The sequence below is a fragment of the Panthera onca genome, chromosome B2 (genome assembly GCF_046562875.1).
Source record: "Panthera onca isolate mPanOnc1 chromosome B2, mPanOnc1 haplotype 2, whole genome shotgun sequence".
NCBI lineage: Eukaryota > Metazoa > Chordata > Mammalia > Carnivora > Felidae > Panthera > Panthera onca.
The window spans coordinates 114328076-114345678 of record NC_138343.1 but is presented as its reverse complement, the minus strand read 5'-3'; the positions used below and the strand labels follow the sequence as shown (position 1 = coordinate 114345678).

General features: G+C 41.1%; 1 protein-coding gene across 2 annotated transcripts in view; it reads left to right on the top strand.

The window, feature by feature from the left end:
• Positions 1-341: 341 nt before the first annotated feature.
• The window catches only part of MTCL3 (MTCL family member 3), a 43389-nt gene continuing 26127 nt past the window's right edge, over positions 342-17603 (top strand). Inside the window, exons 1-4 of one of the 2 annotated variants that reach the window (XM_060616609.3) lie at positions 342-1452; positions 3367-4565; positions 5025-5249; positions 7279-7437. In XM_060616609.3, coding sequence (XP_060472592.1) covers positions 3468-4565; positions 5025-5249; positions 7279-7437 — 1482 coding nt within the window. In that variant the 5' untranslated portion in view covers positions 342-1452; positions 3367-3467. The remainder of the gene's footprint in view (positions 1453-3366; positions 4566-5024; positions 5250-7278; positions 7438-17603) is intronic. The other variant, XM_060616608.3, reaches the window with a different exon arrangement.

The following is a 17603-nucleotide window of genomic DNA, read 5'->3' as shown; positions in this document are numbered from 1 at the left end:
GTTAGCATAAAAAATTATTAGTTCAATATATTGAGCTCCTGATACCTACAAAATCACATATGAATATGGGAAAATTTTAAAACAAAAAATACCCTTTCTAAAGCAGTGTTTACTTTTATTCTCCTTGAAGATGAGAATCACCAAGTTCACGATGGAATCCTTTGAGGTAGGAGGGAGACCTTCATGCCAACCTTCCCCCCCCCCCCAAAAAAAAAAACAGGAAAAGAATTTCTATTCGGATTTTAAAAAATATTACTGTGGAACAGTATGGATTAGTGTACATTGTAAAGACATATATTCTGAATTACCTCCTTTCCCCATGAATTGCCTTTAATCTCACATTTTATAAACACATTGGATGATTCCCGTTAATCACATGCACTACGGTAAAGATTATGGATGCTAGCAATTACGCCTTGTATTCACAGTTGAAATCAGAACTCAATAAAGGAGAGAAGGAAATGTACCGAGGACAAACCCGTCTGTAAACGATCTCTGTAAAGGGATATTTAGTCGGTTTGTACTAAATTGGTCGAGGCATCACAAGAGCCCTTTGTCTGTGGGACGGTGGGTCTGGCAACCATTATCTACTGGGGAAAGCGATGTGTGATGACTCCGCCCGGGCTGGGGGTGGGGAGGGTGCACCGCGTGGAGAGCTCTACCGGAATTAAAGTGAGCGAACAAAGAGAACTCCCAGCAGCCGTCCGCCAGCTCCTCGCAGCTGCATCAGGAGACGTCAGTCACGCCAGGAAGGCTGTTCGAATACGCCTCCCTGAGAAAAGAGCTCAAGTAAATAATTGATGGAGATTGATCGGTCCAGGACAAAGCTTTGCAGAAAACCAGTGCATCCGATTTCGAGCGGTTTTGGAATCTTCTGCCAAGTACGGGATATGAGAGCGCAGCACGGACTTTGAGCGCAGCCACGGATCTTCCATCTCGGGTGTGGCTCCGGCCTTCTTGTCTTCCTGCCACCTCCCCTACCATCCTCCGCCCCCGGCCCGTCCCCGCCTTCTTCTCTTTCCTCTTGAAAGTAGCCTCTCTTTGGTTACTTCTAAGCTATCCTCCCTTGCAATCCCTCCCTCTCCCCTGCCCAGTCCGGTGAGGTCAGCTCATGAATATCAGTGCACTTCCTGGGGAGCGTCTGGCACGGCTTGGTACCTCTCGTGTTCGCCTGCTCGGAGCCGCAGCTCCAATAGAGTCACGGGCCGCGGGAAGTAACCGGCTCTGGGGGCCGCCGAGTCTGCACGTTAACGCCATTGTTTGGAGAATTGGGTGTGGAACTGAGGCGAGACAGCCCAAAGTCGTGCTCAGCCAGAAAGTCGCATATAATACCACGAAGTTAAACTTTCCTTGTCTTTAAAAGGCATAAAAATAAACCCTGAGGTCGCCGGAAGAACAGAAGGAAACCGCTGTTCATTTGCATCAACTTCGAAACATCGCGTCTGCTGAGAAGTGAGCAGTTCTTCTGGATTTCTAAAAGGGTGGGGATAAGAGATGGGGTGGGTCGGTGGGCAGATAAAATTTGAGATTAAAATTGTTGGTTTGTGCTCATCCGGGGTTGCGTGGTCGGCTATTTCCACGGGGGAAGCCTTGAAGGGGCACAGCATCTTGTCACTTTGTGAGAACCACGTGACAGCGTGGTACCTTTGATTGTGGGAGACGAGTTCCTGGAACCTGAGCTTTCTCCTGGGTTAAAGCTGTCTGAGAACCGAGTTTAAACGTTGTCTGGTGGCTCTCAGCTCCGGAGTGATTATGCCTAATATAAAACAAAAATAAGGTTGCTTTGGCAATGTAACTTGTTTAGGTGGTCCATATTAGTGTGACCCATGACCATGAACTAGGCCAGATATTCTAGGAGCATGAGGCTCCAGAGAACATATAGAAAATAAGTTGGTGGATAACTTTTCTCCCCCTAATGTCTTCTTTATTCACTATTATTTTTCAAATTGAGTTGGAAGGAGATCCTGAAAAAGAAAGACAGGTGGAGAAGGAAACTTCCAGTAATATTTCTTCATAAAATGAGGAGCTGATGCATGTTGACTAAGTTATGATACTTAAAATAGGCCATAACAGGAATAATGCTAGTAAAGTAACTGGCAAGCATCTCCTCTCCTCATCGGAGGAATTTTTTAAAGCAGAACTTTCTGCCTAGTCATACTCTTTTCAGTGTGTTAGAGAGAGACGATATTTCTAAGGAAAAAGCACCAAATTGACTAACTAGGTAGATGATCACTAGGGAGAAGAACCTCATAAAGCAATGGCTTGCTATTTCCCGGATTTTAAAAGCCAGTGATGGATTGATCTTGTAAAAAAAATACACAATAAGGGTTTATCTTACCACCATGAGTGAGGATGCACCAGGTTTCTGGGGTGCAGGGTCATTCTGTCTAAGAATTTGTCTCCATAGAAGGAACTGGGCACTTTAAAAGTACAACTTTATCTATGATATATAACATGTAATAAGATGCTTAAGAATGAAAATATTTTCTATTTAGCAATTACACTTAAAACCAAAATGACTCACAAAAACTATAAAATTTGGATAAATATAGATGTCATCACCTATAATTTAAGAAATTGTGCAGAGCCACCAATGAACCTTTCCAAAAGTATATATATTTTTAAATTATTTGCCAAAGCTTAAAGAAGAATACCTTTAGGGGTACTAATAACTACACCATATAGGTGATTCTCAATGCCATTACTTTCTTGAAACTGAAGTTGAGTTAAAGTCATTCATTACTTTTATTTTAGCTCTAGTCTAAAGGAAAATGGGTGCATTTCTCTAACCAAGAACAACATGAAGAGTTAAAGGTGTCTGAGAAAAGTACCACATATCCACGGAAAATTTTCTCTAGAAGCCTACATCATGACCCTTTTCCTCTAATTGAGAATAATAATTAAGTAAAACATTTTCTACTAAACTAGGCTTTACAATACAGATTGAATAAGGAGGAAATCCAAAGTTAAAAAAGGGGATTCACCTTTAACATGTGGACACCTCCTTTTCCTTCTGAAGCTTTTGCCTGACTTTATCCCCTAACCTTTTTCTCCCCTAAATCTCTTCCTACCAATTCCTTTCTGATCCATATCTCAGCGTTGCCAGAACCTGCAACCATGAGAATGTTACATTAAGCTGCTTTCAGATCATCACCATTTTACTGAGATGGAATTAAATGGAGATGGCGCTTCCCTGGGCAAAATGAGAATTGACAATTCTTGCACCTGTTTCTGAAGTCGGGGTTTCTATTAAGTGCTTTTAAAATCTCATTATTTTCTAGGACTTCTCTTTTCTAGGGAAATCACCCTTTGCTCTGTAACAATGCAGACATGTTGTGTGCTTCCCTTCTTTTGTTTCTACCCCAGATTAGAAAGGAAGGTTGGAGGACTTGAGGAGGGAAGAGAATGAGAATGATCTGGTGATGGACCATTCTAAATCTCATCTGATAGATTCTTCCTAGACCGCCATGAGTCAGCCACCGACGGGGGGCGCTGCCCCTGCCACAGCTACAGCTTCTGCCGCCACCTCTGCCACTGAGGCTCGCCTGCACCCAGAGGGCAGCAGCAGAAAGCAGCAGCGTGCACAATCACCTGCTAGACTAAGGGACAATTCGGTCCGGCAGACAACTACGACCACCCGGTCCCCCGTGGGGACCGGCACTAAACTCAATTCTGTTCGACTGCAGCAGCTGCAGCAGCAGCAAGGCAACAAGACCGGGAGCCGCTCGGTGCCTCCGGCCAGCGCCCGCGGAGGCGGAGGCGGGGCGGAGAAGGCTGCGCCCCTGGCGCCCAAAGGGGCCGTGCCGGGAGCTGTCCATCTCGCGGCTGGTGCTGAAGCGGCCCCCGCGGCGACCCTGGCCCCGGTGGGCGGCAGGAGGCCTGGCCCGACGGAGGAGCCTCCCCGGGAGCTAGAGCCCGTGTCTGCTAAACTCGGGGAACCCCCTCCGCTAGGGGAAGGAGGAGGAGGGGGTGGGGAAGGAGGAGGAGCCGGCAGCGGCTCCGGGGAAAGGGAGGGGGGCGCTCCGCAGCCGCCGCCGCCGCCGCCGCCCAGGGGCTGGCGAGGGAAAGGCGTACGAGCTCAGCAGAGGGGCGGCAGCGGCGGGGAGGGGGCCTCCCCTTCACCATCCTCCTCTGCGGGCAAAACCCTAGGCCCCGGCAGCAGAAACTCCGGAAGCGGTGTTGTGGGGGGTGGCAGCGGTGGCGGAGGGAGCTACTGGAAGGAAGGATGTCTGCAGTCTGAGCTCATCCAGTTCCACCTCAAGAAAGAGCGGGCGGCAGCGGCGGCAGCCGCGGCTCAGATGCACACTAAGAACGGCGGCAGCAGCACCCGCAGCTCCCCGGTCTCTGGCGCCCCTGCCATTTGCGAGCCTCTTGCAGTCCCTTCCGTCTCCCCAATGGCGGCGGCAGCGGAGGGCCCCCAGCAGAGCGCAGAGGGCAGCGCAACTGGAGGGGGCATGCAGGCGGCGGCGCCTCCTTCGTCGCAGCCGCACCCGCAGCAGCTCCAGGAGCAGGAAGAAATGCAAGAGGAAATGGAGAAGCTCCGAGAGGAAAACGAGACTCTCAAGGTGAGAAGGGTGGGGGAACCCGGTTGGGGGAGGGGAGGTGTGGGCTTTGGAGGATTAGGGCGTGTCTCGCGAGGGTGAGAGGCTGTTAACATGTTAGGGAGCCTTAAAGAGGGAAGGGAACAGGAAATGAGAGGAGGGGGTTCCTAGGCCTTTTCCAGATTTAAAGCAGCCTAAGATCAGTAGCCTTAGGTTTAATTTAAATCCAAATGTGGTCCTTCGTTTCTCTAATTATCATGGGTTGTCCCACTTTTTCATGGAGAGAGGTTGAGTAGGAGAGCTGGGGAAGGCCCAAAGAAGGCCCGTTTTTATAGTTTCTTCTTCATGCAGCTCTGTCACTCCTGTCTTATGGAGAGGGGGCAATAAAACGGAGAATTTGGAGTTGGCATGGGGTGTACACTTTACATGTCCGAGTGCCGGGGGGCGAGGTTAATTTTGACCCGCGGCCTGTCACCGCTTCAGAACGAGATTGATGAGCTGAGGACCGAGATGGACGAGATGAGGGACACTTTCTTCGAGGAGGATGCCTGTCAACTGCAGGAAATGCGCCACGAGTTGGAGAGAGCCAACAAAAACTGCCGGATCCTGCAGTACCGCCTCCGCAAAGCCGAGCGCAAAAGACTCCGCTACGCACAGACAGGGGAAATCGACGGGGAGCTGTTGCGCAGCCTGGAGCAGGACCTCAAGGTCTGCAGCGCTGGGGCTGGGAGGCGCGGGGTAGGGGCAGCAAGTGGGGACCTCTTTGCTATGAAAGGCCTTCAGTGGTCATTGGCAAAGACACGGAGTTTCGCAGCGCTGACCACAAAGTATCAGGTTCCGGGCAGGGGAAGGGAAAGAACAGACCAGTGGGTCTGAGGGGTCTAGGGTGTGTGGAGTGCCTCGCGGAGAGCGAGCCCTGGGAGCTTTCTAGGGAGTCCCGGCGACTCTTCCAGAGACGGTGGCAGAGGGCGTCTCCCCTCCGCCCCCAGCAGAAACGCGGGTGTGGCAGAGCGCAGGCTCTGGCGTCGACCTGGCCTCCAGAGGCTGTCTTCCAAGTAAAGGCCAGTTGAAATCGAGAGCAGCGAGATGTAGACTCCTGCGGAGAGAGGAATTAAAGCCCAGAATAGGAACAGCATTGGGACGATATCGGAGTTAAGGTTTCTCTCCGCAAAGTCTCCCTAACCTCCTTCCTTTCTGTACTCACCACTTTGCTAACTCCCTGAAAAGAAATCTGTCCCACTTGCTGCCCCTTTTGGAGAAGTAAAGAGTGCAGTAAGTGAAAGAACCTCGTTTTTAATGTGAAGTTGTTCCTTTAGAATTTCCCCCAGTGGAGAAATTTTAACCTTGAAATAAGTTTTGTAAGTAGATGAGGTCTGTTCAGTTCAGTTTGACTGTAGGCAGATCCATTGACAATGCAAACCCAATGTTATCTTCATAACCTTGGACCACCAAACATAATTTTAATTATGTTAACCTCATCAATATATAAAAATCAAGTGTAATTTTCCTATGTTTTAAAGAAAGATGTGAGAAAACATTTAATGAAAGTCATTGTATTATTTCTTTTTGTTTTTTCTTTTTCTTCTCCTATCATTTGTTGAGTGCTCACTATGTCCCAAGCAGGGTGGGAAGCATTGTTATATACATTAACATTTAGTTATCTATCTAAATGTTAGCTCAAGATTTAAAAAAAAAAAAAAAGCACCCATGAGGTTAGGATTAGTAATCCTATCATCATGTTATATGGTAGCTGAACCTTTTACAGAGGTTATAAGTGCCCAGTCCCTACCCATGGATATAGGCTAGTAGGTGGCCAAGCTGTCTCCTCACCCAGTATAAAACCACAGTCTATGTCCTGAGCCACTACATCATACTACACCATAGGGTTTTGTTCCAAACCCTAAATTTCCAAGATAATCTCAAAACAAAAGGCAAAAATGTACACTGTAATCAAAAAACAAAAACAAAAACTTAATCTCAAGGACTGACATATTTCTTAAAAGTAAGCACCTGACATTATAGGATTAAAATTCAGGCCCCACTCCTACTAGAAAACTTTGTTTTCTAGTTTTTTAAAAAAACTCCTTAATGTTTACTCATTTTTGAGAGAGAGAGAAAGAGCAGGGGAGGTGCAGAGAGAGAGGAATACACAGAATCCAAAGCAGGCTCCAGACTCTGAGCTGTCAGCCCAGAGCCCCCCACTCGGGGCTCAAACTCAGGGACTGCGAGATCATGACTTGAGCTGAAGTCAGACACTTAACTGACTAAACCACCAAGGCACCCCCGTTTTCCAGTATTTAAAATGAGTGATAATGGAAACATCTTGTTTTGTTGTAGAATTAGAGGAGATATGTGAAATTTCTATACACATGATAAAGCATGATTGAACATCTATTACCATGGTGTAGTGTAGAGGTTGAGGAAACAGAGTGGAGAGCCAGACTACTTGACCACTTGTTAGCTGTGTGACCTTGAGCGTATTACTTCACATCTCTGAGACTCACTTTCCTCACCTGTGAAATAGGAATAATAATAGTACTTATCTCATGGGATTGTTGTGAGGGTTAAATAATTTATATATGTGAATGACTTATATGTAAAGCATCTGGAAAGATGCCTGGTATAGCATAGAAACTATTTGTGTATTGGCTTTTAGTACTTTTAATGTGAGTATAAGTTTAGCTCACTTATTGTACTGTCTTTAACTATATTTTATTGTTAAAACTCTTCAATTTAGGTTGCAAAGGATGTATCTGTGAGACTTCACCATGAATTGGAAAATGTAGAAGAAAAGCGAACCACAACAGAAGATGAAAACGAAAAACTGAGGCAACAGCTTATAGAAGTTGAGATTGCAAAACAAGCTTTACAGAATGAACTGGAAAAAATGAAGGAGGTTAGTATTTGATTATCTCATGGTATGCAACATATATATTTAGCTCTTTTTTTTTTTTAAGTTTATTTAATTTTGAGAGGGGGAGAGAGAAAATGTGAGCAGGGGAGGGGGAAGGATCCATGAGATCATGACCTGACCCAAAATCAAGAGTGGGACGCCTAACCAACTGAGCCACCCAGGTGCCCCCATATATATGTAGTTCTTTACAAAAGAATCCCCAGGACTAAAATGACTGTTAAAATAATTCTGTTTTTTAATGATTATAGAACAGTTCATTGTTCTCACCCAATATGCTAACAGATACATGATTTCATACTAATTAATAATTAGCAAAGGAAAACTGACCTCAGGCCTGCCTTTTGTGTGAAATATATGAGCTCTGACTGTGGTTTCATCCTGTCATCCAAATTTGTGTTAAAGAAATTACACAGCTATACCAGACACGCAGGATGTCAAAAGTATGAAGGACTAAGCCTTGTGTCAGTTGAGAGGAAGAACTGGTCCTGTGATTATTAATGAGTTCATAGAACCACAGACTTTTGGGGTAAAAAGACCATAAAAAACCATTGAATCAAATTGAGTCAAATCATTGCTTCCATCCTCTTTATAACAAAGCCCCCAAATGATCTAATGCTTAAAACATCTCTTGCGACTAACCTTTAAGATCTTTTGCAGTATCCAATTCTGTCACAGCGTATCTCTGTTTAAAGGTTTTCTGTTTTGAGTTGAAATCTATTTCATTGTAACCTTAGCCAATTCATCTTAGTTCTTTCTCTTTGGTATAGAAGAGTCAAGAGTTCTCTTCCACATTAGGTATTTGAAGTTTCTACCATGTTTCTCCTAGATCTTCTCAAAGAACAAAACTAGTATCAAAGGAAATAAATCGGAGGAGAAAAGACACAGAAAAGATTTATCAAGAAGTAATTAGCTTTGTGATTAGTAGCAATTTGAATTAAAATCATATTATTTGAAAACCATCTGAGAATGCAGTGCATTTGTGGAAGCTATTATTGAGCATTAGCTGATACACATGTGGTCCTCTGGACATTTTCCTCTGCTTAACTGTGCAGAATTTAAATGAAAATCCGAATCTTTCCATGGACTAAATGAGATATTGCACCTTTCATTGTTATGCTTATGTCAAAATGGTATAAATATATATTTACCATGTAACAGTGAAAATAATCAAGTCTGCTTAAGGTGTCAAGGGCACGCCTGCGTGGCTCAGTCGGTTAAATGACATACTCTTGATCATCTTGGCTAAAGCCATGATCTCACGGGTTTGTGGGATCGAGTCCTGAGTCAGACTCTGTGCTGACAGTGAGAAGCCTGCTTGAGATTCTCTCTCTCCCTCTCTCACTGCCCCTTCTTTCCCCATCTCTCTCTCTAAAGACATAAACTTAAATAAAATATGTCAGGAATTTGTAGAAGATGGTTTCAGTGGGGTAAACTATTTTGCAATCTAAGTTTCTACTTGTTATATTATCCTGATTTTAAACATTTTTTAACATGACAAATTAGGGAAAAACTATTTTAATGATATATAATTCTTGGTTAATGCCTAAGGATGGCTGTATGCTCCAGTATGGATGCTGGGAGCCATGTGACTATCTTCACCAATAACCAATGGGGTGATTTTAAAAGGTTTCTAACTTGCCTCAGTTTATTCAGTTGTAAAATGTTGTTTTAATGATTCTCAACATCTCCTGAAGCTATCATGACTTTTATCATCAAATCCAGAACATTATCTTTAAAGAGTAGCATAGATTTTTTTTCCTGAAGTTAAGAGATCAAATATGAAATTATATATGTACAAGTATATGTTTCTTAAACAATAATGTAGAGTTGAAGTGTGTCAAAAAATGAAAGTTTAATTTGCAGGAAAAAAAATGAAGTAGGTGACTATGTGAGTTTGCTAGGGCTACTGTAACAAAACACCACGACACGTTGTGTGGTATAAACAATAGAAATTTGTTTTCCTCACTGTTTTGGAAGCTGAAAGTCCAAAATCAAGGTGTAGGTAGGGTTTACTCCTTCTGAAGGCTGTGTGGAAAGGATCTGTTCCAGGCCTGTCTCCTTGTAGATGGCCATCTTTATGTTCACACTGCATTCTCCCTATATCTATGTCCAAATTTCCCTTTTCTGGATGCCAGTCGTTGTAGATTATGGCCTACCTAATTTTAGGTTGTACATTGTAGATTGATTGCTTCTGTAAAACCCTATCTCCAAATAAGGTCACATTCTGATATACTTAGGGTTACAGCTTCAGCATGTGAATTGAGGAGATACAATTCAACCATAGCAATTAAACAAAGGAAAGAGAAAGTTCTTTCTTCTTATAGGAAAGCAAAGAGAAAGTTCATTGTCAGTTCCATTAGGCTTCAAGTCAGAACAAACTTCATTTGATTACTAAGTATAAAAGAGAAATACTTTATGATTTGATATCATGTAAATGGCTTTTAGTGAAGATCTGGAAAGTTGGATTTAAGAATGGTATAAGAGCTTTCTGATTTTATTCCGCTTCCAGAAAAGGGGGAAATGCCTATAGACTGCTGTCCATTAGCCAGGCAGATGGGACCTCTTCCATTGTAAATAAAGCCAAAATAATCTGGCTACCAAGGAGAAGGACTGGAACCTGAGAATGTCCTCAGGAAAATCATTATAAAAATACATTTCCTTGATTCTGTTCCCTACGCCCTTCCCTATAACTATTTCCTCCTTCAGGGCTCTAACTCTGATTTGGGAAAACAGTCTTACAGCACCAAGCAATGTGGGTATAAGTTCATGCCAAAAAGGAAACTCACATTCTCTTGGAGTTATAAAAGCCAAACTCCAATCCCTAATTGGAAACTACAACAATAAAAGTATAAGGAATGTAGGAACATATATTCAGGATGTCAGCATTTAAAGTAACCTTTTATTAAAAAGATGGGCTCTAAACTAGCACTCCCAGTTTGAGAAGGTGGGTGGCAGTCAGGAAAACATAGAAACAGAGAGGAAGGACAAGAGAGTGGAAGATAAATATCTGGGGGATTCTAAATGTAATAAAGGAAAAATGGAAAGTATCCTGGCAGGAAAGTTCTGTAATCATTTATCTGAGGTTGACATTCATAGTGTCTAGAAAAGTGTCAGGAATAGAAAAGGTAGTTTTATTTGGAAATCAAAAATGTTTCATTAAAATGAGATGTTTGTAACGGTAACTTTGTTATCTGCCAAGAAGATGAATATTGAAACTGAGTTTCAGTAATAAGTGGCTCACTTTGTGGGGTAGGAGGTGTGAGTTTGAAGCCTAACTTGGCCTTGTATAACTGTGACAGCTTCAGTTAATCATCTGCTTCCTTGGTTGTAAAATGAAAACATATTCAAGTCCTTGGATAGGGTTAACCACACAACTGTCATCCCTTTGTGGCATTCTAATCAGTGGAGAAAATAGAATCAGGCCAAGCTTTGCATTATGAAGAAAAGACAAAAGTTATGGAGTAAATTATAAAATGGTAAGTAGGATATACTTAAGAGAAGCAATCCTCTAACTCCCAGTTTTTAGTTTCTTATATGGAGTCATATAGATGTTGCACTGCGCAATTGGGACCAATAGGCCATCTGCTGGAGTTTGGAAACCATTTACTAAGAGTTTAATTGGCTTCAAGGGTTTTGACCAATTGCTCTCAAGGCTAGTGGTTGCACAAGGTCCTGTGCACCTGCTCACATCCATCTGCTTATCTTCTTCCTCTGAGAGTATGGAGTAGGCACTGGGGGGTAAGAAGAGTTGTGTAGAGGCAGGATAGACATAATTAGTTGAGTCTACTGCAACTCATTGCTTGTATTGAAACAGTTGGTTGTCTGCCAGCTGCAAACAAGAGGGACCTCTTAGGATGCTGCCTTAGAATCTTAATGGTATTTTCATCCGATTACAAAACATTGATTGCTACTAGCTCTATGCTTTCTTGCAGTAGAAAAATGCCTTTCTTTTATATAACCTGGCAAAAATGATGGTCTTTCAGCATCACAAACACTCAGACACTGGTTTTTGCAAAAGTTTTTTCATGGAAACTATGAATAGCTTGCAGTTTGAATTCCTGGACAGGTTAATGTACAAATAGCATAAAAGGAAGGATATGGAGAAAGCTCTGTGTGGCATGGGTCTCTGCTACAGTTAATGGGAGGTCACTGTCCTTCATGAAGTCCTTCTGCTGTAGGAAGAAACTTTGCTTTGAGAGCTTTGAAACACTGTTCTCTTCAGAAGGGAGGGGTCTTCTCACGTCACCTTTAAGATCTGACACTTGGAAAAGCATTGATGACAGACATTTGAGGGAAAAAATAACCAGTAGAGACCTTTGAAGATGGAAAGGAAGGAAGACTAACTGAGATAATGATGACAAATGTTTATTTGATCTTTTTACTTTAAGAATCTATACTCTTTGTAATGTTTTGTCCCTTAACCTCATGCAAGTCTTAAAATAATCTTCTTAACTTTTCCTGGTCTTTGCTCTAGAGGGCTCTTAACTTGCCTACTGCAATAGCACTATCTATCTTGGGACGTTTATTTTCTGTGCACTTGGTTAATATATCCTATCTATTACAATGAACTCTCATTCTAGAACACAAAAATAATTGGTACCATAAATTTCAACAGTAGCCTCTCTCTCTCTCTCTCTCTCTCTCTCTCTCTTTTTGAAAAGAATATGTCTGCTCAGACTCTCTTTACGGACAGAACACTTTAATAAACAAATGCTTGTCTTGCACATTTACCATTGCCTATTTATTTTCTTATATAAAATAATGAATTGAGTATAACTTTACTTGGTTTTGATAGGGCATGTTTATCTAAGTTATAAAGTGCAAAAAAAAAAAAAAGCTGGGTGATAAATCAGCAAAGATGCAGCCCTTTGAGGGGGAATTTCTTTGGCATTCAAATATTTTTCCCCTGGTTCTGTGAGTTATAATTTGAAAAATAGAAGAACAGTCATTGACCTTTTTAAATGAAATTACCATAAATATTTTTAAATGTGTCAATTAAACACTATTACTTTAGTCACATCTTTTCAGAGGTGGTAGTTTGTTGAATAACACAGGAATGAATAATACAGACTAACTTAAAAGCAAAAAATAATATGCCAGGTAAACAGAGGAAAGTTCGTTTTCCAGGTTACTGTATGTCGTGACTGTATTTTCAAAGTCGTATTTATTTAGGAATCATAAACTCCGTTGGATTTTTTTTTCATGAAATTGCATATGCAGCTGTATGCACAGTGAAGTGATTCCCAGGACTCGGTCCTATGTAAATGGCTCTTTTCTCTCACCCAGATGCCAGGCTCCCAGCAAAAGCAAAGTAGTATACACAGATAAGAAAATCAATGTTGGTGGAGTATTTTGTGAAACATACAGAACTTTTATTGTAAACTTCAAATTTCTGTATATTTATGTGAAGAGCACAAGGGCTTCAAAGCTTGGAAAGTAAAGGTTCTTCCTACAGCGAGTTTGTGTGTTGGCTAGAATTTTGCACTTCATATTCTTGAAACAGTAGGGCACTGTATGAATATAAATCTTACCTAATTAGGCATCTCCTTTTGGTTACGTATTAGGTTCCCATTTCAAATATCTATTAATTTCAATGTTTGCAATGGCATGGCTTCACAGAAAATGTTCAATAAATGCATGTTGAAATGTTTGTTGCATTTGCTGATAAACCATATTGATGAGAGCTAAGTCTCCAGCCGTGGACTCTGCCAGTTTAACAGGGGTCCTGGGGCTCTAGGCTGGACTTTGAGTGATCTGCATGTAAGAGATGAGCAGCTTATGTATGTTTAAATATCTCCATGGGGCTACTTTACCTACACAGGTATTAAAGAGTTGTTCACCTCTCTGACTTCTTTCCCCCACCTACCTTAAAAAGGAATTTGAAATGGTTCTCAAAAAATCATAACTGTTGCAATCAGGGTTTAAAATTTTGCTCAAGTAAGAATTCTGGGAAGATGAGGAAACTCTTACTCCAAGAGGTATGCATTGCTGGGAAACAGCTCTGAGTTTAAGAGCAATCAAGGCAGGGAGAGAGATATTGAAAGTAATTCTTTCCTAACTATGACTGGATATGGAGGCAATACCAAGTTTCATAGCAGGTCTTCAGAGCAATCATGAACAAAATTAATCATAAACAGACCTCACAGGACAACCAGTGGATGGCTGAGCCTTCATAACAACTGTCAATTTTCATTTATAGAATCAATAAACTAAGAATTATAGTTTTGCAGAAAATAAAATTTAGAGATCTTGTCATTAGCTGTGAATTTGAGTGTGGCTTGTTAGAAAGCACATATGTCATGAAGTCTAGAAACTGACTTTGAAACCCACTTCCCATACCCTGTGACTTTGAGCAAATATCTTGAAATTTATAGGCTTCGGTTTCTTTTTTCATAAATGTTGAACAAGAACTATGGCTCAGAAACAAGGCTTTTTTTGTGGGGCTTAGTATAATACAAACACGCTACAAAGGAGCTCCAGCCTCACCCTGCTTCCAGAACTAGAGATCTCTTGATACTGTTATCTCTTAGAAACTTCTAGTTCTCTACCATGCTTCTCCCAAACCCCAGTAATTCCCCAGAAACAACAAGTCTTCCCTAAAACAAGGTCTTATAGGTTTCTCAGGATGGGGAATGATTACAGGGGCTCAAAAACGACGGTACAACTCTGACACCCTAGACCTCAGCTCTGCATCTGACTTCTGTATCCTTTGGTGAGACAATATGAAATGCCGCTTTAGAGAGTAAGAGAAGGCTGCAGGTCTTGTCATTCCCAAACTATTTGCTTTAAATCTTCAGTGTTGGGATAGTCAATTTAGCAGTTAATTTGACTGGAGAACTAAGGAAAATTACCCCAGGGCCGCTGCTACCATTGATGAGTGCCAATCACTGTGCCAGATATTGTAGGTATAGTTATGTTGCTAATAGTTTCATTTTAGAGATAAACACTCAAAGCTCAACAAGGCTAATAGCACTAGTAAGCTGGCACGGTCCATACTGATCCCCCTGCCTCCAAGCCCATAGTCTCCATCGGCCAGTGCTGCACAACTGCACTATTGGGACTCAGAGTCCCCTCTGCATAGCCACTTCTATCTTCCTGACCCACAAATGACATGCCTTCTTTAGAGACCTCAATTCTCCTAGAATCTCTAAGTCCTGAATCTCTAGCACACATTTAGAAAATGCATGGAGCAAGGACTTCCAAGGTATCTAAAGGGAAACTCTATTTTATCCGAAAGAAAGGAAGTCTTTGGAGAGAACAAAGAAACTGGGACCATAGGTCTAAAAAATGTGTTTTCAGGTCTGTTGATGCTGTCTCTTCTTTTTATAGACTTAATACATGTGTTATTTCAGATAAGTCACTTAATAGCTGACTCTCAATTTAATCACCTCTTAAAGGAAAATAAATGTTTTCCCTAGGCAACCCATTCACAAGGACAACAGAAGATAATATGTGTGGCGTGCTTTATAAACCGTAAGGTCGTGTGGACATCAGATGTTCTTGTTATCACATAGTTCTAGATGAGCCGATTAAAACTTAACTCTGCAAGAGAATGTTTAAATCCATGAGAGTGAAATTTTGGATTTACCCAAGAGTCTAATTCTTTTACAGTGGGCTTAGAAACACTTTTCCTTTCTCTTTCCCCATGAATGTGTATGACCGTGAAGTTCCCCTTTATAGGTCACTTCACTGTAGAGCCATTCTAACTTCTATGTATCCTGTTCTGTCTTCCACAAGACATGTCCTTAGTCCTTACTGCTTCACCATCCAGGACCTTACATTTGCAGGGGTCTCAAGGGAGGTGCAAACAATGCAGTTACACTGTCTGCCCCTGCACTCGCCAACGGGACTGACCACTGATTTGTCTGGATAAATGCCTCTCCTACCTTTGCTGCTCTATAAATATTTTTCTTACAGAGAAACATCTTAGCAGAGAGAGGAGGGCTATTGTATTCAGGTTCAAGATACTTTAGATTGCTTTGTGTGTTTTAGTGACTCCAACAGCTAAATTCTATGCTCTCTGAATTTAAGAACTGTATTTCTATTTAATTCACACACAAAGACTGTTATAGATAGAAAAACTGTAAATGCTTGGCCAAGAGAAGAGGTGTTTAGGAAGATATGATTGCTGTCGAGGAGCTCGTCTTTAGCTCTTAAATTAGAATTTACTCGGTTCCTTTGTTTTCCAATACTTGTGTTACATTGGAGTAAATTTACCATGCAATTTTGCTGTATATTAGGAAGTATTTTCCAAATTGAAAATTCAGTTATATCTTGAAGATTTTAGACTTCATTGCATTTTAATGGAAATACAATCACTTATTTGATGTCTCCATTCTAATTCCATTTTTACATTTCAGGGTCAGTTAAACTGATCTTTATCCAGATGGTAAATGACATTTGAAGATGACATTTAAAGATGTCATTTAGCTTCTCTCCTGACATTTTCCATTTTATACTTATATATTTCACTTAATGGGGTCATTTATATTCAGCGTGATTCAACTCAGAACTGCTTAAAATTAAAAATACAAAGTATTCTATATTCATCTGCTGGCTAGCTCAGTTATTTCCAATTTGTCTAGCCAATTAATCATGGTGGTAAGTGGTTAATAAAATTAACTACATTATTTTTTCTTTCCTTCACAAAGTAAGCGTTCTTACCATTACATTGGCCAGCAACCTTGAATAATAGCAGAAATAACTAGACAGCCCAATTGATTACTGTATTCAAGTGCATAATGAGTGGCTAATATGTTGGTATGTGGTTGTATCCACCACGCCCTCGCATATAGAAGAAAAGATTTTCATTGAACTTTATCAAATGGTAGCCACCTGTGTGTATTCAAGACGATCTGTTTTATGTAAAGTATTGTTTTTCAAGGGTAAAATACAGCTTTCAGGTTCATTTCTTTAGAGACATGGCTACATTTAAAATAGAATAATATGTTCTACAATGATTTGGAAGGTAGTTATTCTGTTTTTACTTCCACTAGTATTAACCCTAAGGGTTTTTTGAGGTTGGTTTTTTTTTTTTTTTTTTTTGTAATACATGTATGATTCTCAATTTTCTCAACTACTAAAATCAAGAATAAAATAAGGAATTAAGAGTTATTTCAGTTAGCCCAACCCCTTGGATTACTGTCTGATCTTTGTTAACATAAGATTATAAGATAAGATTGTTACTATTATTTATTGTTACAGTATATAGTTTGAATTTAAAGAATGTCTTTTGCTTCATATGTAATTCAAACAATATACATTCAGTTTCAATACTTAACTATCAATGATTTTAAACTACAACTAAATTTCTGAAACCTCAGTTTTAAATAATCTTTAATTGATTAGGTAATGACCTTGAATTTTTTTTAAAACAGGAAAAGTTTGTAGAGGTTATACTTTTTCTGAGTTTTTGTACTTTTGAAAAGAGCCTTTGTGCTTTTCATCTCACACAGGAATGACAAGATGGCATTACTGAGTCAAATTTTTTTCTTTTCACATCATATACTCTGCTCCATTATCTTCTGGCATTTGTTTTGGAGTGAAGAAATATGAGACTAGTCTGACTTTGATTCCTTTGTGGGTCAGATTGTTTTCTCTCTACATATTTATGGATATTTTGTCTTTACCCTTTCTATCAATCAGGATCCTCCAGTAGATGGATCATGTAAATAAGATTACTCACAGTGGTGTGGGCAGGATTAAGGGAACATGCTCTTAATTTGGGCTGGTGAGGCATTCAGAGAAGACTGGCAACACATAGAAATCATCACCACCTCTAGATATAAAAATGCTGCCAAGGAAATGATGTTACAGGGGCTTGTGTAAGCTGGAACTGTGGAGGAGGGGCTACCCGGTGGGAGTTGTCCTCTGGAGGGTTCTCAGCAAGATATGGTGTTGACAAAGTGAGGGAGTGAGGAGAGATACTGTGAACTATCTCTCCTCCTACCCTCATTGCTCAGCATTTCTGCCAGTGCCTTCTATTGGCCAAACTCAACCAGAAGGCATGTGGCAGGGAAGAGAGCCTGGGCAGAAATATATGCAGAGGGCAGCCTCCTGAAGCACAGAGCAGGACAGAGAAGGGGCAAGAATGAGTCTGGATAGCTAAGGAGAATAACCAGTTCAAAATTATTGCCGGGACATATCTA